This window comes from Eschrichtius robustus, chromosome 15 (genome assembly GCF_028021215.1).
Source record: "Eschrichtius robustus isolate mEscRob2 chromosome 15, mEscRob2.pri, whole genome shotgun sequence".
NCBI classification, from domain to species: domain Eukaryota; kingdom Metazoa; phylum Chordata; class Mammalia; order Artiodactyla; family Eschrichtiidae; genus Eschrichtius; species Eschrichtius robustus.
In genome coordinates, this window is record NC_090838.1 from 25,700,151 (window position 1) to 25,722,196 (window position 22,046).

A 22,046-nucleotide genomic window follows, 5' to 3' on the forward strand; every position below is an offset into this window, starting at 1 on the left:
CATCTTAGAGATGACAAATTGAAGACTAGAAAACTGAAATGATCTATTGAAGGTCAGAGCGAATTAGTGATATATCTGCTAGATTCAACTCCTGGACTAGTTAAGAATACAATAATGCTTTAAAATTCTAATTTAAAACAAATTCAAATTCCATTTAAGAAAAACCCAAATGGCCAAAAAATATAATTAAATAATAAAATAAACTTAGAATTTGCTATGGTTGTTTCTGCTTAACAGTAAGCAATGGAATTAGTATCCTGTTGTCCCTAAAACTAAGACATTCCCCAAATAGTATCTAAAAATCTGTATCTAATTATTCAAGGTGTAATTAATCAAATAAAATTAAGATGAAGGAAATTTCTACTAACAGAACAGGGATTATTTTTATAATCAATATCACATGATTACAAAATATATATTGCACATTTAGTTAAAGATAGGGAAAGAATTATTAGCCCACTGTATATTTTAACATAATAAGTCTTGAATCACTAATCTGAAATTAAAGAAAAAATCTTACAGCAGTAAAACCCCACACCTGAAGGACTTACCATTTTATCTAGATGTTCAATGGATCTATAAATCTCCCCCTGGGATTCATCATAGTAACTGTAACGGAACCTTTGACCTTGAAACAAATATCATGTACAAAATAAAATAGGGAAAAATTAGAAGCTAAAAAGAAAGCAAGCGCTTACCAAATAATTTCAGTTCTCATGGAAGGCAAAGCACAGCTTAAGCCTCTGAGAGAATCATTCCCAAGAGCCCTTGTACATAAAAATAAAAGGCATATTTGGGAAGGTAATAAAGAAATGATATATCACCAGTGTTTCATGATGTTAAAAACTATTTCAAACTGTAAAACCTTAAAGTCATGAGCAATACAAAAGACTATGGAAACAAACAGTTTAAAAGTTAGAAGCATTGTTAAACATATTATATCGGTCTATAATGGAAAGTAAACGCCAAGAATATGATTCAAGAAAATTTGGCTTAAGGAAACTATCTCAATTTAACAAATCAATGAAAGCTTAGCTTTTGTTGTACAAATGCAAAGATTTAATCTCTACTACAGAAAAGAAAGAAAAAAAGTAGGTCAGAGATATATGTGGCTTGTATAATTTTTATGACCTAGATTTTAAAAATTTATCTCATTTTTGCAAAACTTTCTACTTGGAAAAGGATCAATACAAGTGCCTTTAAGTAGGATACACAGAAGTATAAATATAACAAATAGTCCTACTCTGACAATAAAATCTCAACAAAGGTACCAGCACAGGACATTCAATGTTTAGCTATTCTCCAAAGAACAGAGAAGGTAAAACGGAAGAAGCTTAAAAAGAAGGTAGAAAACAAAAGGCTCAGGAAATAAATTTTGCTTCCTACTATAGTCAAAGAAAAGCCAAAAGTTAAACATATTCATAATTAATTACATATTATTATTCAACTGATTATGTTGTATTTCAGATATATCTAAACCTATTTTTCAGCAATGCCTTTATTTCCAAGAACTCATTACTTTTATATTCTTTATTTTTAAAGATTCACCAAAATGCAATTCTGAAGGTATTAGAGTACACTAATCATATACACACATAGTATGCATCTTGTGCTTCAATTTTACAGCGAAGTTCACATATCCAGTTATTATCCTCCCATCTGAGGAGGCGGGTTTCTTTGGCTGGATAATTATGATTTTTAAGTTTTCTGCTTCTCTCACTAAAAGAATCACCTTACAAATAATGAGCCATGTAAAATTATAACACCCTTTTGATGTCCTTTTTTAGAGAAACCACACATCACAGTTCTTAACATTTCATTAACTTGTTGATGCTAATCATCTCTGATGGTCACCTTTCTACAACATACCATATTTCCTTAACTTTCACATATTAACTTTTCACATACATTAACATGCACAGCTACTCAATGTGGCAGTTCTTATTTCCCCGCACCCCCTTCCCAGCGCCACTATTAAATAAATATTGCATCTTACAATTCATGATATCCTATAATCAAGCAATAGGGTTCTGAGACAATTACCTGCATTCTGAATATAACAACCTTTTCTGGTAAACACTGGAGACTACTGCATGTTGCTATAACTATCAGATTCATTACAGTCCTTGCACTAAAAAAATTCTTAAACAGTGACAATTCTATCACTGAGTACCCCTATATTAATAATTCATCAGACATTTCTTACAAAATTTAGAGTTAAGTATAGCTTTGTTTTTCTTTAAAGAATATATGTACTTCCTCCTAGCTAACAACTGGAACTATATAATTCACCCTATCTTTCCTATTTGCCAGCTGGCTGCCAGAAGGTTCAAAGCCAAATATAAAGTCTGTCATAATAACTTAGTGATTCAATTCATTGGTACTAAATTTCTACTTCTGTTTCAAAGTTCTTTTGATAAAGCTGCCCCAAATCTTCTGTGAAATGAATAAACAATTAAAAGAATAATCTTAGACAAGAAAATTCTAACACACTGTCACTGTAATAAGAGTAATATCCTTGGACGAAATCAAGATGAATATTCTTTGAACCTGAGCTGCTTCCGGTTTATATTAACACATTCTCTTTTTCTTGCTTCTGGTGATAACTGTCAGTTTTAGTTGTCAATAATCCCTGTGACTGGGACATAACTATCTTATCTCAAGACTGCTACTCTCAGGTGCAGAGAAAAATGCATGTACTTTGTGACATTTACTATTTGAAAGTCTTTTCTATTTATTTCCAAGTTCAGAGCTGCTGTGTCAAACGGCTGAAGTTGGTCAAACCTGCCTTAATCATAAGTCAAAAGTGTAACTATATTTTAAAACGCGGTCTTGTTCATATGGACCATTTTCAATGTAACTTTCACTTAAAAACTACTTCTGAAGTAAGAGAGAAGTACATAGAATGTTTAAAGTAAGTTAAAATACTAAATCAACATGTGATTTAATAAGAATGACAATATACACAGAAAATCAATGAGCAAATGTTTAATATTTTGCTATCTACTTTTTGCTACTCTTTAGTAGCCACCTCGCATTTAGTAGCTGAAGAACTGAGTAGAAATATTTGATAAGCGTTAAAGGATTTATCAGTTAAGAAGCTAAATTTACACTACTAAGCTACTACACTGAAAAATGTATCCTACTTACGATAGCTCAAATTGTCTTACGATAATTTTTAATTATACAAACATTTCAAAATTACTTTTCAAAATTACTACATTCTGGTCAATATACTTAAAGAAAGCATCTAATTTGAAGTAAATAGTTGCCATCATCCTAGCCTAAATGTATATACATACATATGTATGAATATATGTGTGTGTGCACATGAGTACACACACATACAAGTTCAGTTAAATACCACTTGGAATTTGAGTTCAAAAGATTTTTTTTGTTTCTAATTATTAAAAAATGAAGTTTATCAAGATTTTACTTAACAAGAAATAAAAAAAAAGACAACCCTAGTGCAATACACTGATCATAAATGCACTTTTAAGTATTTATTGTTCATTTAAAATATACTACGATTTCATGTACCTCATGAGTTTTGTTTTACAATATTTCTAACATTCAGTTAAGCTTATGCATCTAAACTGAACAAATACAGTTGCCTATGTGCCTGGAGAACTGGACTTGTGAACTTTTATATAAGTATGAATAAAGCATATCACATAGTAAGAGAAAATTACTTACCTGAAACTTATCCTTTCAGAAGGTACACTGGGAAAATGGATTCTTTGAGCCCCTGTTTCAACTCCAAGTATGAGCTTTCTAGCTTTAAGAGCCATTGACACTGCCCCTAGGGGCAGCACAAGCTTTGGAACTCCCCTAGTGAGTATGTCAGTAGTTTCTCCAGGTGCCTTCCCTCAGTTCTTTTCAAATTCAAAAGATGAGAGGAAAAATAACCCAAGAAAAAAATCCTGTAAAGCAGAAACCTTACTCTTTGAGGGAAGGAGGGTAGCTCATTTGTGAATCCATTCCAGAGCACGCTTTCTGAGAAAAAGAAATACAGGTAAGTAATTTTCCCATCTCCAAAGGTGACTGGTGATTAATGAGTGGATTCACAGAGTGTGGAGAATAAGCTCCAGGGATGTCTGTTTAACACACAACAATCAACTAATGAGGACAAACATAACAATGAATGGTACAAGAACCAACACTACTTTTGAATTACCTCAAAACAAAAAGTAAAAAAAATATTAAATACCTCAACATTAAGCTATACACTAGATTGCAGAAATAAACATGAGCTTGGAAAGTTGTTCAATAAAGCCCCCAAAAGATCAGTCAGTAAGACAGACTAATCTTTTAATAAACAATTAAAAGAATAGAATAAAACTGGACATATATCCAGTAAAAACTGTACTGTTATACATTTACTTAATCACTTTATGTTTATATGTTAAAACGTTTTCAAATATTTGAGTTAAACCTCACAACAACCTGTGAGATAGACTATTAAACCACAGTACATTAAGGACCTAAACTGGGGACACTCATAATTGACATCACTACCAAAGAAAAAATGTACTTCATACAGAAAATATTATCCAAGTAGCTCAAATAAGGTAATCATTTTTATAAGCAAAATACTATAGTCCTTTCATTCTGAAGTCTTAGTTATAATGTAAAATTATTGGCTTTATCTCAAACTTGTAAAAAATCAAAACCCTAAATATGTGAAATCAGTATGTACCAATATTAGAGAAGACAAATGTGAAAGCCTGAATAAGATATATTTCAGGAATTAGCTAACTTACACTCAAACCAATTTAAATATTTAGAAAATAGTAATACCCTCAGACCCAAGAGACTAACAACAGAAAGGAAGAAGAGTATGCATGAATAATCACGTGTTAATAGATATTAAACTAGAAATCTGAATAAAGATATAAATTTCATAAATATTGAAGGAGAATGCCAATTTTAATAAGTGGCACATATTTATAAAAAAGAAATTATGTAAGCCTAGACAAATGTAAGTTTATAGATAAAAATCCAAAACTGCTGAAGTGACTGTAGTGTAAACTCTATTCATATTTTAACAAAATAATATAATTTATCATTAACATCTACCAAATAAATTTATTGAAACTGATTTGAACTTAAAACTACCATTTAAAAAGAAAATTAAATAGAAGCATGAACCCACTTTTAAAGAATCAATTTCTATTAGGTCCAGTTTCATTCAGAAACTTCTTAGAAGTTAACTGAAAGTTATGTTAATGAAAGTTGTCAATAATCTAAATTTGGAAGTATAAAGTTCAGGGTGATCAGGAAAACACAAATATTAACAGTATATATGGAAAAGAGCAAAAATGAAACTCAGGAAAATAGAATAAAAATTCTACTAATTAGAAAAACTAAAACAGGTCCAGACAAAATCCTCTTACATGGAGCCATCCTTTAGGATGTGGAACTTGGTAAGTACACAAAGTATGGGGACAACATTACTTCACCATGGTAAAAGTCAAATACTAGCGGCAAATGTATGCCACTCTTCCTGATAGCAGCAGGAAAGGGGAAAAGAGGTGGGATCATTAAAACGTTACCAGGGAAACATCATCCTATTGGACTCCCTAATGACCAAATAAAAGGCAGGAATTGAAACGCAGGGGGTTGGCGGGGTGATTCAAATGAGGGGATAGAAAGACAGGGCACAATAGAATCTAGGTTCCCAACTCTCCCTTTGCTTCTCTCACCCAAAAATAAAAATTGAGAGTATTTTAATCTTTCTATTTTTTCTCTCTCTAATATCTCTTTCAAGTCTAATAAGAGCTAAATGGTATCTGAAAGATGAACATCTTTAAAGCAAAATACCCTTAAAAAAAAAGTCATTCTTATAATGGACACTGGCTAACAAATAAGGCTGACAAAGGCAAAATCCTTCCAGTTACACACATACAGGTCTCCTAACTGTCTCTATCATCAAGTTTCTCATTTTATTTTCCACAGAAGCTGGACATTATATTATATAAACAGAAATGACCACTAGAGATGAAAGATGTCATCACTGCCAGTACTCTATTATTCAACAAAAACAAAAAAATTCCACTGTATATATGTAATTGATCAACTGTACCATAATCAATTAAGTGATTTTTCTTCAAAAACCAGCTATTCAGAAATGTGGAGTGTGTTAAGAGCCTAACTCAATGAAACTTCTAAGATCTCTGAGTACTTGAGAAAATGAATCCTTCCTGTGAAATGATTTAGAATTCAGTGTCATCATTATTTAGTATGGTAAGATCAATCTGCACAGCATCTTTAAAACAAGAAGAAGAAACTACTAAGTATTATTGTCATGAGAGAAAGCTAGATTTTTGAGATGGAAATATACCCCTCATTAATTTAGGAAAGATGACCAATGCCACTAAAGCCATGAATTTGAAAAATATGAAACAATTTCTAAGTAACCACAGTTTAACCCATAACTAGCCAATGATTCATATTATTTCAACAGGCATATAAAATAGAAAATGAAGCTTATTTTACAAAAATGACAGTTACTATTACTATCGTAGAAAGGAGTCTAACAATTTTGGAATAGTGTCCATGTAACTCTTTCCACTTACTCCCAAACCGCCATCAAATTTCCTAACAAGAATTAGTACAGTGCTTCCCATAAGTGCAAAGTAAGCACTTAATGAATATTGTTAGTGATAGTGATACTGAAAAAATAAACACTTGGAAAAGTTCCATTACTTAATCACCAAATGTAAATATAAATATGTTTTAGTCTCTAGATGATTCCCATAGCTAACATTTATCAACCTCTGGAAATTTTGAGTTCTTTTTTGTAATTATCACCAAAAAATTCTATCTTGCAATTTAAATTCCAAAATTTTCAAGAAATCAGGAGATCAAATGGCCTAAATAATTTTCTGAGGACCTAGATAGAATATAAGACAAAATTCATCTTTTTCTCTCAACATTCTACCTAAATATAGTAGTGGCTTAGGATTTGCTTTATAATCATCAATGAGGTAAAAAGGATGAGTCCACATAAAAGAGCAATATTAAAACATCTACTCATGTTTTATGTGGATTTATGCTGTGGTTGTACATGCTGCCAACCTTGAGGGAGGGCCCTGAAGAACACTATCAGGGGAGCGAATTATTTAAATCATAAAAGTGATTTTAAATGATTCATAAGAGCCTTAATTAAAAGTGAAGAGGGAGGGGACACATGCTTCAGGAACTTTTAATTTCTAAAACATGCTTTATTATCAACACAAATTCATAATACTAAGTAAAATAACCTTTTTTTAATCATGATACTCCCTAGTTTTATTACTAAACTTCAAAGTTCCCAAGAAAAGAACTCTTTCAAGCATATGCCTACTCAGATCTAAGTAATATACTTATATCCATAAAAAATAACTTCTGCCAAAGGTAGCAAACCAACTAGCAAATAGATTCGTTATTAAAAGAACCCTGAGAGCCTCTTAAGGAGTCTGACAAGGTAGCAGAGCTACATGCATACCCTAATCCAGGGCTTCCAACCTGAGCACTATCAACATTTGGAGCAGGATAATGCTTTGATGTGGGGGGCTGTCCTGTGCATTGTAGGATGTTTATTTAACAGCTTTCCTGGACTCTACTCCTTAGATGCCAATAGCATCCCCACCTCCTTCCCCACCCCAGCTGTGATGACCAAAAACGTCTCTAGGCATTTCCAAATGTCTCCTGGGGGGACAGTCAGCCCCAGCTGAGAAATCAGTGCCTTAAACAGAAATACTTATCTATACCATTAGGGAGGATGGTTCTCTTGAACCGAAATCTCAAGGCCATGCATAGTGCAGCATGAGGTAAGAGAAGAAGAAACCAGCCTATCCAGGCCTGATAAATGTTGAATCAACTCCGGCAATCAATGATAAGACATGTAAAAGCCAGGGCTCCCTATATCTCATTAAGGATGTTTTTCTGGCCATTCTGTATCTGAAAATTTATGGTGTTGTGCCTTATGTTTTTACTATAATCAAAGAAATAACTGAAGAATGAACAGATAATGGCATCCTTAAACCGTTAAAATAAATGAGTCAAAGAGATGTCCTAAAAGGAATAGGATTCAGAAATATTCTACAACAGTAATGGATAAATGAGAACAAATTGTATCCAAAGAATTCAAAAAACAAAATTTACTAAACAAGGCATCCATAAATGTCTCACTTCCTTTATGATCTATTCACTGTGAAGCTTCCTTATTCTTTTAATTCACAATAATAACAAACATCTCTTAGGAGTCCTTACCCTTATGAACCATTACCAATTTAGACCACAGTGCTAATAGCTAACATGTTACAACCTTTGGAGGGTAGCTCTAAACTGATGGCAACTATGGGCAAAAATTAAGCACCAAAGGAAAAAAAAGAAAGAAGAAAAGACTAATTACAAAAAAGGAAATGTGGGAAAGGACTTGCATAGCACACAGTGCTCTTCTACGGTCTAAAGAACATTTGTTTTATCCACCAAAAATTTAACTTCAGAGAATCTATCCCACAACTCTACCTGGAAATGGGGTTAAAAAAATCTTAACTCCCACTAACCTAAGTGTCTAAGCAAGGATGCCCTCACAGTGTGAATCCAATTATACCAGTCGCCTTTGGAAATGTATCCATAATCCCCTATTACAATCTCATCCTTTTTAAATGACCAAAAGACTTTTTTTATTCACCTTTAAACATTGTTGCTAAAAGTAAAACTTTCCACAGAAAGTGACAAAGAACTGAAAATCAGAGCTTAGAATGAAAAGATACCTTTAACCACAAGTGCATAATATCTACCATGAAATGTTAAAATCTAGAACTTACCCCAATGGCAGAAATCAGAAGAAACCACAAAGAGATTACTAGGATCCGCTAGATATTTACTGAAGAGTTTTCCGAATTCCTGTTCTTTTGACTCACTCAGAGCTCCAACCAATACAGGAATAATGGTAAACTCATCCTTATGGCTTAAAGAAAACAGAAAAAAAAAAAAAAAAAAAAAAAAAAAAGTCATTTAAGAAATATAAGAATAAAAATAGTTTTCCAATGTGTTGGCACTAAAAAGTGGAACATTTATTAATAATGGAATGGATAATATACATAATATTGCTGAATTCTTAAAATCTATAATGTTTAAAGAAAACCGTTTAAAAATATGAGGTACAGAATACTAAAAATATCTATTTAAATTACAGAAATGTACAATACTTCTTTAGGTAAACAAAGCTATTTTACTACTAATAATATCCTCTAATATAAAAATAAGCCCATCAAACCAACACCAAGTCAAGTCTTCTCAACTACCCATAAAAGCTACAATCATCTCTGCCCAATGCTTCTGTAATTTTAAAAGAGTATTAAATTCTTCCTCACTTACTTTAATTCTATCCGATTATAAATACCACCATTTCTGGCACTTGTTCTATAAACCTGCCAAGTGAGACCTACAAAACTTATCTTGGCTCCCGTAAGATTCACCAAATGCACCTTACTCCTATACTAATAAACAGATACAGGACAGTCTGAAGATACAGCTCAAATTTCACTGGCATCTAGGGTGGACATAGAATTCAAGGAAATAGATATTAATTTCTAGCAGCAAGAAAAAGACGCCACGCCCATCCACAATGTTTATGGCATATCCACAAGTCCCTTTTTCACTCTATAGATTGAAAGATTTATGGAAAAGGAACAGAGCAGATTAATTAAGAATAACTGTGACGGGCTACAGAAACAGACCTTTTAAATTTTTCATTGTAGTGAAATTTTGTTTACATATATTCAATATTATTTATATTCTAAAGGATCCCAGATTTGGAATTTTAGAAGTATGAATCATGTTTGTCTGACTTGTTCTAAACAGGACTTCAAAAAAAATCATTGTAATAAATGCTTTTTAATATGATAATCCGGCACTTAATTGATGTAGGACAAACAGAATTCATAAAAGGGTCTGTAAAAATACTAGGTTTAAGTATTACCAAAATAAATGTTAGCTCAGCTTCATAAAGCTAAATTCAGGGCACCCAAGCGCCTCCCCCAAAAAGGCCCCCTTACCCTTGTCAATTGCGAAATAAACAGATCATACAGATCTCCAGTCCCTCTGCAATGCAGGGGCTTCTTGGGCAGAATCTGCATCTATGGAGTAAGAAAAAAAGAGGAAGCTGGCAGAGGAAGCTGCCATGGGATATCTCTTTCTCTGATTCTTACCACTTTGCTTAACAACTGCATGAACGAATAGGGGCTCCTCAGTAAGTTAAGAGTGATTATCATATGAAAGAAAAGAATTTGAGCTCTAGTAAAAATTCAAGAAGATTGTTATGAATTGTTCTAACTTCAAGTACTACCTACATAAATAAATACACTAAGATCATTAAAGAGTCTGCAAGTAATTATGACATAGTAGGGAAGCAGTTATATAGAGTATAAAAAACAAGAAGTCAGAAGAAATGGGCTCAAGTACTATCTCTATCACATACAAATAAATGTTGAGAGCATAGGTAAGTTACCAACCTAAAAATTTATATTATTTGTAAAATGATCATAATTACAATACCCTTTTCATAAAACTGTTACAAAGTAAGGAATACTACAAGAAAAGTACTTTGTCAACAATAGTTGCTTCACTCTGAGCAAACAACACGTCTCCTCTCCATAACAGCCACCAAACTATTCAATTAACCTGTCTGAACTATCTATACAGAGGTAAAAGTCTAATACTACTTAGAAATCTAAGCTCTGAATCAAGATTCATCCATCCACCTCTTTGTTATTTCTCTTTTTAAAAAATTGCTTGTTGTTCTCTATCCCCACAAAGCATGACTTAGAGAAAAGAGCATTTGGCTTTGAAATGTAATATTCCTAGGTTTTAGAATCCAAGTTGTGAAGCTGGTCTTCCCTAGTGAAGGAGTATAAAATCTCGCCCTCAAATAACAATTATAAAACTGTCAAAAAAACCAACCATTTTGTGCTCTGGACATCAACCAAGGGCGAAAAACACAGTGAGAAGAGTTTATTCGTGAAAAATAAACTGATTTCTTGGGAAGAACAGTGGAAGTCTGGCATCTTACCAGGAACTGACTCTATCTCCCTCCCCTGCTCCACCAACATTATGGTGAAAGCAAGGTGAGATTGCCTGTGAAAACCAGCAGCTTCACCGCTGAAGGAAGCTGACTTTGATTTGGAGTAGAGAGCAGAATACCCACACCCAGCAAGAAACAGAAAATCCTGCAGCTTTTGTAGCCTGAAATTACCATATCATTTGAGGCAAGCCACAAACCTGAGGACTACCTAGAAATCTAACAGGGAGGTCTGGGAAAGGAGAGACCCATATAGGGACTGAATAAATTCATATATTCTGAGGAGATGCCCTGATGGTGCCCTGGCTGAACAGGAGGCAGCACATGTGTGCAGGGGAGGTCCATAAGGCCCTAAGCTCTCGCCAAATGCCAGGTAATTGGGAGGGTGAGAGCAAGCACAAGGGTAAGTGGAGACCTGAGAGACACCAAGCTCTTACACATCCCTGGCTGACTGGAAACCTCCACACATGCACAGGGAGCCCAGAGAAGATCCAACAGAAAGCAAAAGGAGGCAAACTTGAAAATTTCATATGTGCTCGCCAAAACATACACAATCCAGCAGCAGAGGGTGAAAGGTATACAGCCTCAACATGTTTAAGCACAACCTCCAAACAAACAGTAGCTAGGCACTAAGCAGTGCAGATACAGGGGTGAACTCTAGAAAGCCAGGGTAAAAAATATAAATAAGAATTTTTTAAAAGCTAAGGAGATATATCAGTAGCCAAATACTGTGAGAGAGACAAATTCCACATATAGAGTCCACGAAAGTTACTTTTAAAAAAATTAATGAATGAAACAACCACCACCACCATCACTACCACCTGCAGAAAAAAATTAATAAAATCAGAATAAAGTTGCTATAAAAAATGGGCAGAAGACCTAAACAGACATTTCTCCAAAGAAGACATACAGATGGTCAAGAGGCACATGAAAAGATGTTCAACATTACTAATTATTAGAAAAATGCAAATCAAAACTACAAAGAGATATCATCTCACACCAGTCAAAATGGTTATCATCAAAAAATCCACAAACAATAAATGCTGGAGAGGGTGTGGAGAGAAGGGAACCCTCCTACACTGTTGTGGGAATGTAAATTGGTACAGCCACTATGGAGAACAATATGGAGGTTCCTTAAAAAACTAAAATAGAGCTAGCATATGATCCTGCAATCCCACTCCTGGGCATATACCCAGAGAAAAACATGGTCCGAAAGGATACATGCTCCCCAATGTTCACTGCAGCACTGTTTACAATAGCTAAGACATGGAAGCAACCTAACTGTCCATCAACAGAGGAATGGATAAAGGGTTGGTACATATATACAATGGAATATTACTCAGCCATTAAAAAGAATGAAATAATGTCATTTGCAGCAACATGGATGGACCCAGAGATTGTCATATTGAGGGAAGTAAGTCAGACAGAGGAAGAGAAATATTGTATGATGCCGCTTATATGTGGAATCTAAAAAGAAATGGTACAAATGAACTTATTTACAAAACAGAAACAGACTCACAGACTTAGAGAACAAACTTATGATTACCAGGGGGAAAGGGTAGAGGGGAGGGATAGTTAGGGAGTTTGGGACTGACATTACACACTGCTATATTTAAAATGGATAACCAACAAGGACCTACTGTATAGCACAGGGAACTCTGCTCAATATTATGTAACAACCTAAATGGGAAAAGTATTTGAAAAAGAATAGATACATGTATATGTATAACTGAATCACTCTGCTGTACACCTGAAACTATCACAACATTGTTAATTGACTATAATATAAAATAAAAAGTTTAAAAAAAAAGAATAAAGTTGCTATAATATACTATTGGATTGGCTAAAAAGTTCATTCCGGTTTTTCTGTAAGATCTTATGGAAAAACACAAACAAACTTTTTGGCCAACCCAATACGTAAAAAGTCCAGTTTCAAGAAAAAAATTGTGAGCCAAAGAAAAAGGAACCTGTGACCCACTCTTGGGGGTAGGGTGGGGGTGGGGTGGAAGTAGAAGCTGTATCCAAATGGGACCGGATATTAGATTTAGCAGACAAAAGATTTTAAAAGTTATTATAAATACGTTCAAAGAAATAAAGGAAACTATGCTTAATATATACAACATCAAACATACGAGGATGCACACAATGGGAATCCCAGAAAAGTTACAGTAAAAGTATTAGAAAAAAATAATGGCTGAAAACTTTCCAAATTTCATGAAAAACATTAATCTACAGATCAAAAAAAACTCCACACCCAAAGTAGGTAAGTATAAAGAGATCCCCTACCTAGGTACAACATAATGAAACTGATGAAAATCAAAGACAAAGAGAAAATCTTGAAAGCAGCAAAAAGAAAATGACTCATTACTTACAGGATAGACTTTTCAACAAATGGTACTGGGATAATTGTGTATCCATAGGAAAAAAGTGAACTCAGACCTTTACCTCATACCATACACAAACTGGATAATAGCCACAACTATAAGCTAAAACCGTAACACATCTAGAACTGGGTTCAGCAAACATCTTTTGAAATGGGCCATACTGTAGGTTTTCTGGGCCATACAATATCTGTAGAAACTACTCAACTGTCACTGTAAAGAGAAAGCAGCCATAGTCATTAGGTAAATGAATGGGTGTGACTATGTTCCGATAAAACATTACAATAACAAGCTGTGGGCCAGATATGGTCTGCAGAACACACTCAAGAAGAGAAAATCTATGTGACCCTGGATTCAAAAGCAGAATCCATACAAGAAAAAAAAAAAGATAAAAATTCATCAAGAATGTTTGCTCTTCAACAGACACCATTAAGAAAACAAACAGACAAGCCATACAACGGGAGGAAATCTTTGCATATCATATATATGAATAAAAAACCTGTGTCCAGAATATATAAAATCTTGTAACTCAGTAAAAAGATAAATTATCAAATTAAAACTAGGGCAAAATATATGAATAGACATTTGACAAAAGAAGATACATGAATGACTAATAATCATATGAAAAGTTGCTCAACTTCATAAGTCACTGGAGAGATGCAAATTAACACCACAATGAGGTTACACTACACATCTGTCAGAATGGTTGTAATAAAAAGACTGACAATAACAGGTACTGGCCAGAACGTGGAGAAACAGAACCCTCATGCATTGTTTCTGGAATATAAAACAGTGCCATCACTTTGAAAAACAGTTTGGCAGTTTCTAAAAGAGTTAAAACACAGACTTATCATATGACTCAGCAATTCCATTTCCAAGTAACTATTCAAGAGAAATGAAAACATATGTTCACATAAAGACTTGTACAAGAATGTTTATATCATTATTCCTAATAGCCAAAAATGAAAATGATCCAAATGTCCATCAACTGGTGAATGGTTAAACAAAATGTGGCATATTCATACAATGAAATAACTACTTGGCAATAAAAAGAATGAACCATGGATACATACCGCAACATGGATGAATCTCAAAAACAGTATGCTAAGTGAAAAAGGACAGACACAAAAGACTATATTTTGTATGATTCCATTTATTTAAAATTTCCAAAAAATACAAATCTATAGAGAAAGAAAGAAGGTAAATGGTTGCCTGAGATTGAGAATGGGAGCAAGAATTGCCCTCAAATGGACACAAGGTTTCTTTTTTGGGTGATAAAAATGTTGTTTTAGGGCTTCCCTGATGGCGCAGTGGTTAAGAATCCGCCTGCCAATGCAGGAGACACGGGTTCGAGCCCTGGTCCGGGAAGATCCCACATGCCGCGGAGCAACTAAGCCCGTGCACCACAACTACTGAGCCTGTGCTCTAGAGCCCACGAGCCACAACTACTGAGCCCGCACGCCACAACTACTGAAGCCTGCACGCCTAGAGCACGTGCTCCACAACAAAAGAAGCCACTGCAATGAGAAGCCTGCGCACCACAACGAAGAGTAGCCCCCGCTCGCCGCCAACTAGAGAAAGCCCGCGCGCAGCAACGAAGACCCGACACAGCCAATACATACATACATACATACATATATACATAAATAAATAAAATTTTTAAAAGAATGTTGTTTTAAAACTAGATTGTGAGATGTCTGCACAATCTATAAATTTATCAGAAATCAGTCAGCTATAATCTTAGGTGGATGAGTTTTACAAGATATAACTCATACTTCAAACTTCAATAAAACTGTTAAAAAAAGAAGAAGAAAGAAAGAAAATCCATCTTTGCCAATTGCAAACTGTGCTACTTGCACCAGGTTACTTAACCTATCCTAAGCCTCAACTGTCATCAGTAAAAACAGAGTTAATAAAATCTACCTTGCAAAACTCTTGTGAGCACTTTAGTAATGTAGATGAAAGTTTTATCCCTTCTTTTTCTGTCCTATACCTTAACCCGTGCTGCAGAAAATTACTATATCCAAGATGTGTAACAAACAAGAATTGAAATCCCAGAACCAATAGTGAAGCACTCTCTTTAAAAACAAACAATATGGGCTTCCCTGGTGGTGCAGTGGTTAAGAATCTGCCTGCCAATGCAGGGGACATGGGTTCAAGCCCTGCTCCAGGAAGATCCCACATGCCACGGAGCAGCTAGGCCCGTGCACCACAACTACTGAGCCTGCACTCTAGAGCCTGTGCACCACAACTACTGAGCCCACGTGCCTCAACCACTGAAACCCACGCACCTAGAGCCTGTGCCCTGCAACAAGACAATCCACCACAATGAGAAGCTCGCGCACTGCAACGAAGAGTAGCCCCCACTCGCCACAACTAAAGAAGGCCCGCGCGCAGCAACAAAGACCCAATGCAGCCATAAATAAATAAATAAATAAATAAATCAAATTCTTTAAAAACCAAACAAAAAACCAAACAAACAATATCGGGACGTCCCTGGTGGTCCAGTGGCTAAGACTCCGTGCTCCCAATGCAGGGGGCCCGGGTTCGATCGCTGGTCAGGGAACTAGATCCCACATGCCGCAACTAAAGATCCTGCATGCTACAACTAAAAGGTCCCACGTGCCGCAACTAAAAGATCCCACGTGCTGGAACAAAGACCCCACGTGCCGCAACTAAGACCCAGTGCAGCCAAATAAATAAATAAATAAATATTTTTTTTAAAAAACAATATCACCGTATCACCAATGCTCTTAATGGTACACAGCACAAAAAGTCTAAATTCTGATGTAAAATTCTAACATAAAAATGTGAATTTGTAGCTAACAGTTCTACAGTTAATGCTATAGTTAATAACACTATTGAATATTCGAAACTTGCTAAGAGTAGATCTTAAAAGTCCTCATCAGAAGGAAAAAATGTGAACTCTAATATGAATATTCTAAGTGATAAGAAAACAATTTAAATGGCAGTGTTTTTACTTAATTAGTGGTATATAAGTAACTGAAATCTTAAAATTGATGACATTTTAAACTAGATGAAATACTGTATACAAATAGTTATTTGCTTATTCTTTCTATGGCATTAATCTGAATATTTCGCCCCTGAACAACACTGATGAACATGAGAGTTTGCTTTTCTATACAAATTGTTCCAACTTCCCAAAGATTTTAGAAGCAGTCCAGAGCTTCTCAGGTGAGAATTAAAAAAAATCATAGGTACTTCCCTGGTGGCGCAGTGGTTAAGACTCCGTGTTCCCAATGCAGGGGGCCCGGGTTCGATCCCTGGTGGGGGAACTAGATCCCACACGCATGCTGCAACTAAGAGTTTGCATGCCACAATTAAGGAGCTGGCAAGCCACAACTAAGGACCCGCCTGCTGCAACTAAGACCCAGTGCAACCAAATAAATAAATAAATAATAACTAAGTCAGTCAGAAGAAAAATTATTCTTATCCCTAAGGTGCTGAGGCTGTTGCCACAATAATATCACTATATAATTTACTCTCCTCTCCTCTTTTAGACAGAAAATATTCATAGGGAAAAAAGAGGACAAAACATATGTAAATACAAAAAATCTTTACTCTGATAAAAATAAAATACTTCCCAATCTTCTCAAATGTCTTATGCTATCTCTTGCTCATCCTTTTCATGGTCATGGAAACTAAAATTATTCCATTACGACCAACAAAGAATTTGTACTTATTATTCCAGAGATTCTCCATGTTCTATCTATAATTCTAAAAAATGCTCTCTTCCGGATACAGGTAATACTCAAAAGGAAACTTCTATGTTCATGAAAAAGTGAAACTGGGGAAGGGGAAGAAAAGGGAAAAGGGAGAAGGTAAACTAGCTGTCAATGATAACTAAAATTACCATTTAAGTCATTATAAATCTTTACTGTTGGATCAGGTAAGTGAATCTAATGAGATTATCAAAACTAATTTCAAAGGTTATATCTTTCTGAATTTCCATTCCAGTAGGAATACTGATTAGAAAGGCTTTACAAGAGCAGGCATATTTCAGGTACCAGAGAATCGTACTAAACTCTGTTTTGGAAACTCAACCATTTGAAGCAAGAGTCCTATGATAAATTGGCCCAAGTCTGCTGTCAGAATTATAGAGACATTCTAGTATTTTGAGAGAAACAAGTCAACATTTCCATGCCCTATGCTCTCCTAAAATTACACCCGGGTTTACACCTAAAACTTAACAGCTTTACCATCTCTGATAATTGTACACTCTTAGGCCTTAAACTTATCTTAAAATTATCTTACTCTCCCACATAGAAATATTTACCAAGTTTTGCTCATTCTAACCTTTAAATGTCTCCCATAATCTGCTCAGTCTGCTACCCTATCCACCACTACCTTAGTTCAAAGCCCCCGTGATTTCTAAACTATTTCTACCAACCTCTTCCAATTCTAATCCATCCTTCACAGTACCATCACGCCATCAAAGAGTAATACTCTTATAGTCAAGTTCTAATCATCTCCCTCTTTTGCTGAGGAACTTTTACTAGCTCTATACCAATCATGGAATGAAATACAAATATCTTAAAATGACATTCAATGCCCTTCATAATCCTGTCCCAACCTACTTTCCAACTTTCTAATCCTGGCCCTCTTACTCTACACCTCTACAAAGTTACCTATTCAAATGTCTCCAGTCCCACGTTGGTATCATATATGTGTGAAAAGTCGGATAAGGTATAAGATAACAGGAAGTGGCAGGACCAATATCCAACTAAAAACATTCATATCTGTGAAAAAACTTTTTCTAACTATGCAGGCCAAACAAAAAACATCTACAGACAGACCTCAGTTACTAGCTCGGCCTTCTGCAACTCCTGCAAGCTAAGTCGAATAATTTTCTGTTCTTAAAATAAGCCCTGGGCTTTCTTACTCCTATACTTTGTATTTACAGTACTCCCTTTCCCTCAAAAATTCTGCCCCATTCTGTGAAAATTATAGCCATCCTCAAAGTCCACTCAAATATCACCTTCTCTACAAAGCCTTCTGTGCCCCCCTAACTCAGCTATCACCTACATCCCCCTTTTCTGTTCCTATAAACTCTTCAATCGTACTTATTACATTTTGAATTATATTACATTTATTTATATACAGTTATCTCTCCTACTAGACTATATGCTGAGGAAACACACAATATTAACTTATTTTGTATCACTTATCATTCCTTGCACAATTAGGCAACTCTACTAATACCAGAAAAATTCAGATTAACCAAAATTTTTAAATTTTGAGAGTAAATGTCATCTTAAAAACAATCAAATCTTTACATCAATAACTAGTAAAACTGAAGAGGGGGGGGAGTTACGATTATGGGCCAAAATGAGTTTTGTTTACTAGCCTACTTAATTACTCCCCATGAATAAAATACATTATTCTTAATCTGCGATTAACAGAAACATTGGAAAAGGAGTCTCTTGTGTATTCCTGTGAAGGTGACAAAGGTAAAGGAAAAGAAATCCTTTTTCCAACCCAAAATAGCAAGTTTTAAATAATAAAATCACGGACTTCCCTGGTGTTCCAGTGGTTAAGAATCCGCCTTCCAATGCAGGGGAAGTGGGTTCGATCCCTGGTTGGGGAACTAAGATCCCACATACTGCGGGGCAACTAAACCTGAGCGCCGCACTACTGAGCCCGTGTGCTCTGGAGCCCACGCGCCACATCTAGAGAAGAACCCGCGCGCCACTACTAAGACCCAATACAGCCAAATAAATAAATAAATATTTTAAAATAAATAAAATAAAATCAGAGCTATAAACTGCTAAAAAGTCCTGCTGAGACAAGGAAAATGATATAGGTCATAAACTCATATCGACATAAAAGAAAGGAAGCACATTAGAGAGGGATAAAAGAATGTAAAATAACATCTTTCATTTATTTCATTTTATTTTTCTTATCTTAATTGATCTAACAGATAACAATTGTTCAAAATAATTATAGCCATAATGTGTTTGGTAATTATAGCTTATTATGAATGATAACAATGTTATAAGGGACAGGAAGGAGAAATCGGGAATACTCTGTTATAAGATACTTGCACTACATGAATCAGTACAGTGTTACTTGAAAGTACACTTGCATCAGTTGCAAATGTATGTTGCAAACTTTAAAGCAACCACTAAACAAAGTAAAAAGAAGTATAATCAATATACAAAGAGAGAAAAGAAAATGAACTCATATTAAATGCTCAATTAAAACCTGAGCAAGAAGAAAAAGAGGGGAAGACAAAAAAGAAATAAAGAACAAGGGCAATGAACAGAAAATGGTAACAAATATAACAGATATTAATCCAAGTATATCAATAATCTCTTAATAGGTGAATGGATACACTGTGATACACCCATAAAACGGACTATTATTCAACATAAAGAAAAATAAGCTACCAAGCCGTAAAAAGACATGAAGGAATCTTGAAAATATATTACTAAGTTAAAGAAGCCAACCTGAAAAGGCTACATACTGCATGATTCCAACTACATGATATTCTAGAAACTATATGACTATGAAGACAGTAAAAAGATCAGCAGTTACCAGGGGTTGGATGGAGGTAGAGAGGGGGGAGAAGACGAATAGGTAAAGCACGGGGGATTTTTAGGGCAGTAAAACTATTTTAACTGGTACTATAATGGTAGATACATGACATGAGGCACTTGGCAAAAACCAATAAACTATATAACACAAAGAATGAACCCTAATTAAACTATGAACTTCAGTTAATAATCATGTATCAATATTGGTTCATCAATTATCACAAATGTATTATACTAGTATAAGATGTTACAAATAGAAAAAATGTTTAGTTAATAGTAATTAATACCATACAAGGCATCTGACAGTATTCTCACTCAGGGAACCCAAAAATATAATTAATACAAATAAACACAAGAATTACAAGAATTAGGTTTAACAATCTGGATAAACTATACAAAATCAAGATTTTCTAAATATATATAATGGTATAAGTACTAAGTTACCAAATCCTAACCATGGTGAATTTCTAAGATTGGCTAGAACCTAAAACATAAGATGAAACAGATTTAAATACACGGTACTGTGCTTTCAAGTTGTCCATGTTCCAAAATATTAGTAGTAACAAAAAGCATTATATGGCTAAAAAGATAATAATGATACTTTTACAGTGAACATGAACATTTTTATAGGGTCATATTTCTCAAACACTTTGAAAGTTACTAAAGAACTCTATTTACTTTGCACATTTTTCTGAACAAAAAAAGCATTGAAATTAGGGCAAAGGAATTGTTCTATATCTTGACGGTGGTGAATATTTACAACTCTGCATTTATCAATATTCATAGACTTCTATGCCATAAAGAGCATATTTTACAGTATGTAAATTACCCCAGAAATCAATTAAAAATTTATAAACTGTAAATAGAGTAAATGGGAATGATATAGAGAAAGGAATAAAAGGGGGGGAAGATAACTGACCAGAGTAAAATGCAAAGAAAAAGAAGAGGTGGGATCATGTCGTTAATTTTAAGAGTGAACAGTTTTTTGCAAGATAGACGATTTCTACATATCCGAACTTAACTCTCTCAAATGCAATTATATGCAATACTAAAAACTATGAATTTCAATCGTAAAGATAATATATGGAAAAAGGATCAGAATAAAATACTTAAGATATCATCTCCTATTTACGTTTTAATTTTCACAAACCATGCGTATGTATAAATCTTATACATATATCGTATATACACAAACATATATGCATACATATATGTTGGCATATCTATAATAATTTTTACTGTCAGTAAACACTGGTTGAGGAGAAGCAAAGAGGCTTTCACTGCTCATTTTGTACTTCTTGATGTTGTTTACACTTTTAAACCATGTACATCCATTTTTTAAATGTCAACAGAATTAACTGAGCAAGGGGATTATGGGTCATTTTATGTTTTCTCCTCTATAACCTCTAATGAATATCATTTTAAAATCTGTTTAAAATAACAGAGAATTATAAATAATATCTTAGATATTTAATTGTTTAACCTGTAATAATTTTTTATAGTAGTGAAAAATGAGGGAAAAGTTTTAAAATTAAATGATCAATTGAAGTATTACAGAGACGTATACTAGAAAGTCCTATGTATACCCAATAAAAAGGAGTTAAAAAAATGACATGGAAATAGGTTCATGATATGAAAAGCAGTTAATAAAAAAAATCTGATCTCATTTTTGGAAAAATATTTAATAAAAGTATTAAAAATAGATTGTTATTAATTTATTCAACAATTAATTACTGAGATCCTTTTGTGTACCAGGTACTGAGATGGGTACAGAAGATACAGGGTAGACTAGCTGCCCTGGAGTAGGGAATAGGTTAGGTAAGTACCAGAGAAGGGAGATAAAGAGCTATTTAACTCCAGTGCTACTGTGGTAGGTTGTCTACAAATATAATCACCAAAATTCCTCCCACTTCTGAATGCTCATGCCACTCCTCCCATTAGGTATAGAGCCAATTTCTCCTTCCCTTTGAACCTAGCCTTCCAACTTACTTTGCCAAGTAGAATGCAACATAAGTGATACTGTGCCAGTTCCGAGCC

At 34.4% G+C, this 22,046-nt stretch overlaps 1 protein-coding gene across 3 annotated transcripts in view; it reads right to left on the reverse strand.

The window, feature by feature from the left end:
- The window catches only part of MEMO1 (mediator of cell motility 1), a 134,934-nt gene that overhangs the window by 10,966 nt on the left and 101,922 nt on the right, over window positions 1-22,046 (reverse strand). For all 3 annotated transcript variants that reach the window (XM_068564962.1, XM_068564961.1, XM_068564960.1), the window contains 2 exons: window positions 8,817-8,959; window positions 552-628 (listed from right to left, as the gene is read on the reverse strand). In XM_068564962.1, the coding sequence (XP_068421063.1) occupies window positions 552-628; window positions 8,817-8,959 (220 nt within the window). The remainder of the gene's footprint in view (window positions 1-551; window positions 629-8,816; window positions 8,960-22,046) is intronic.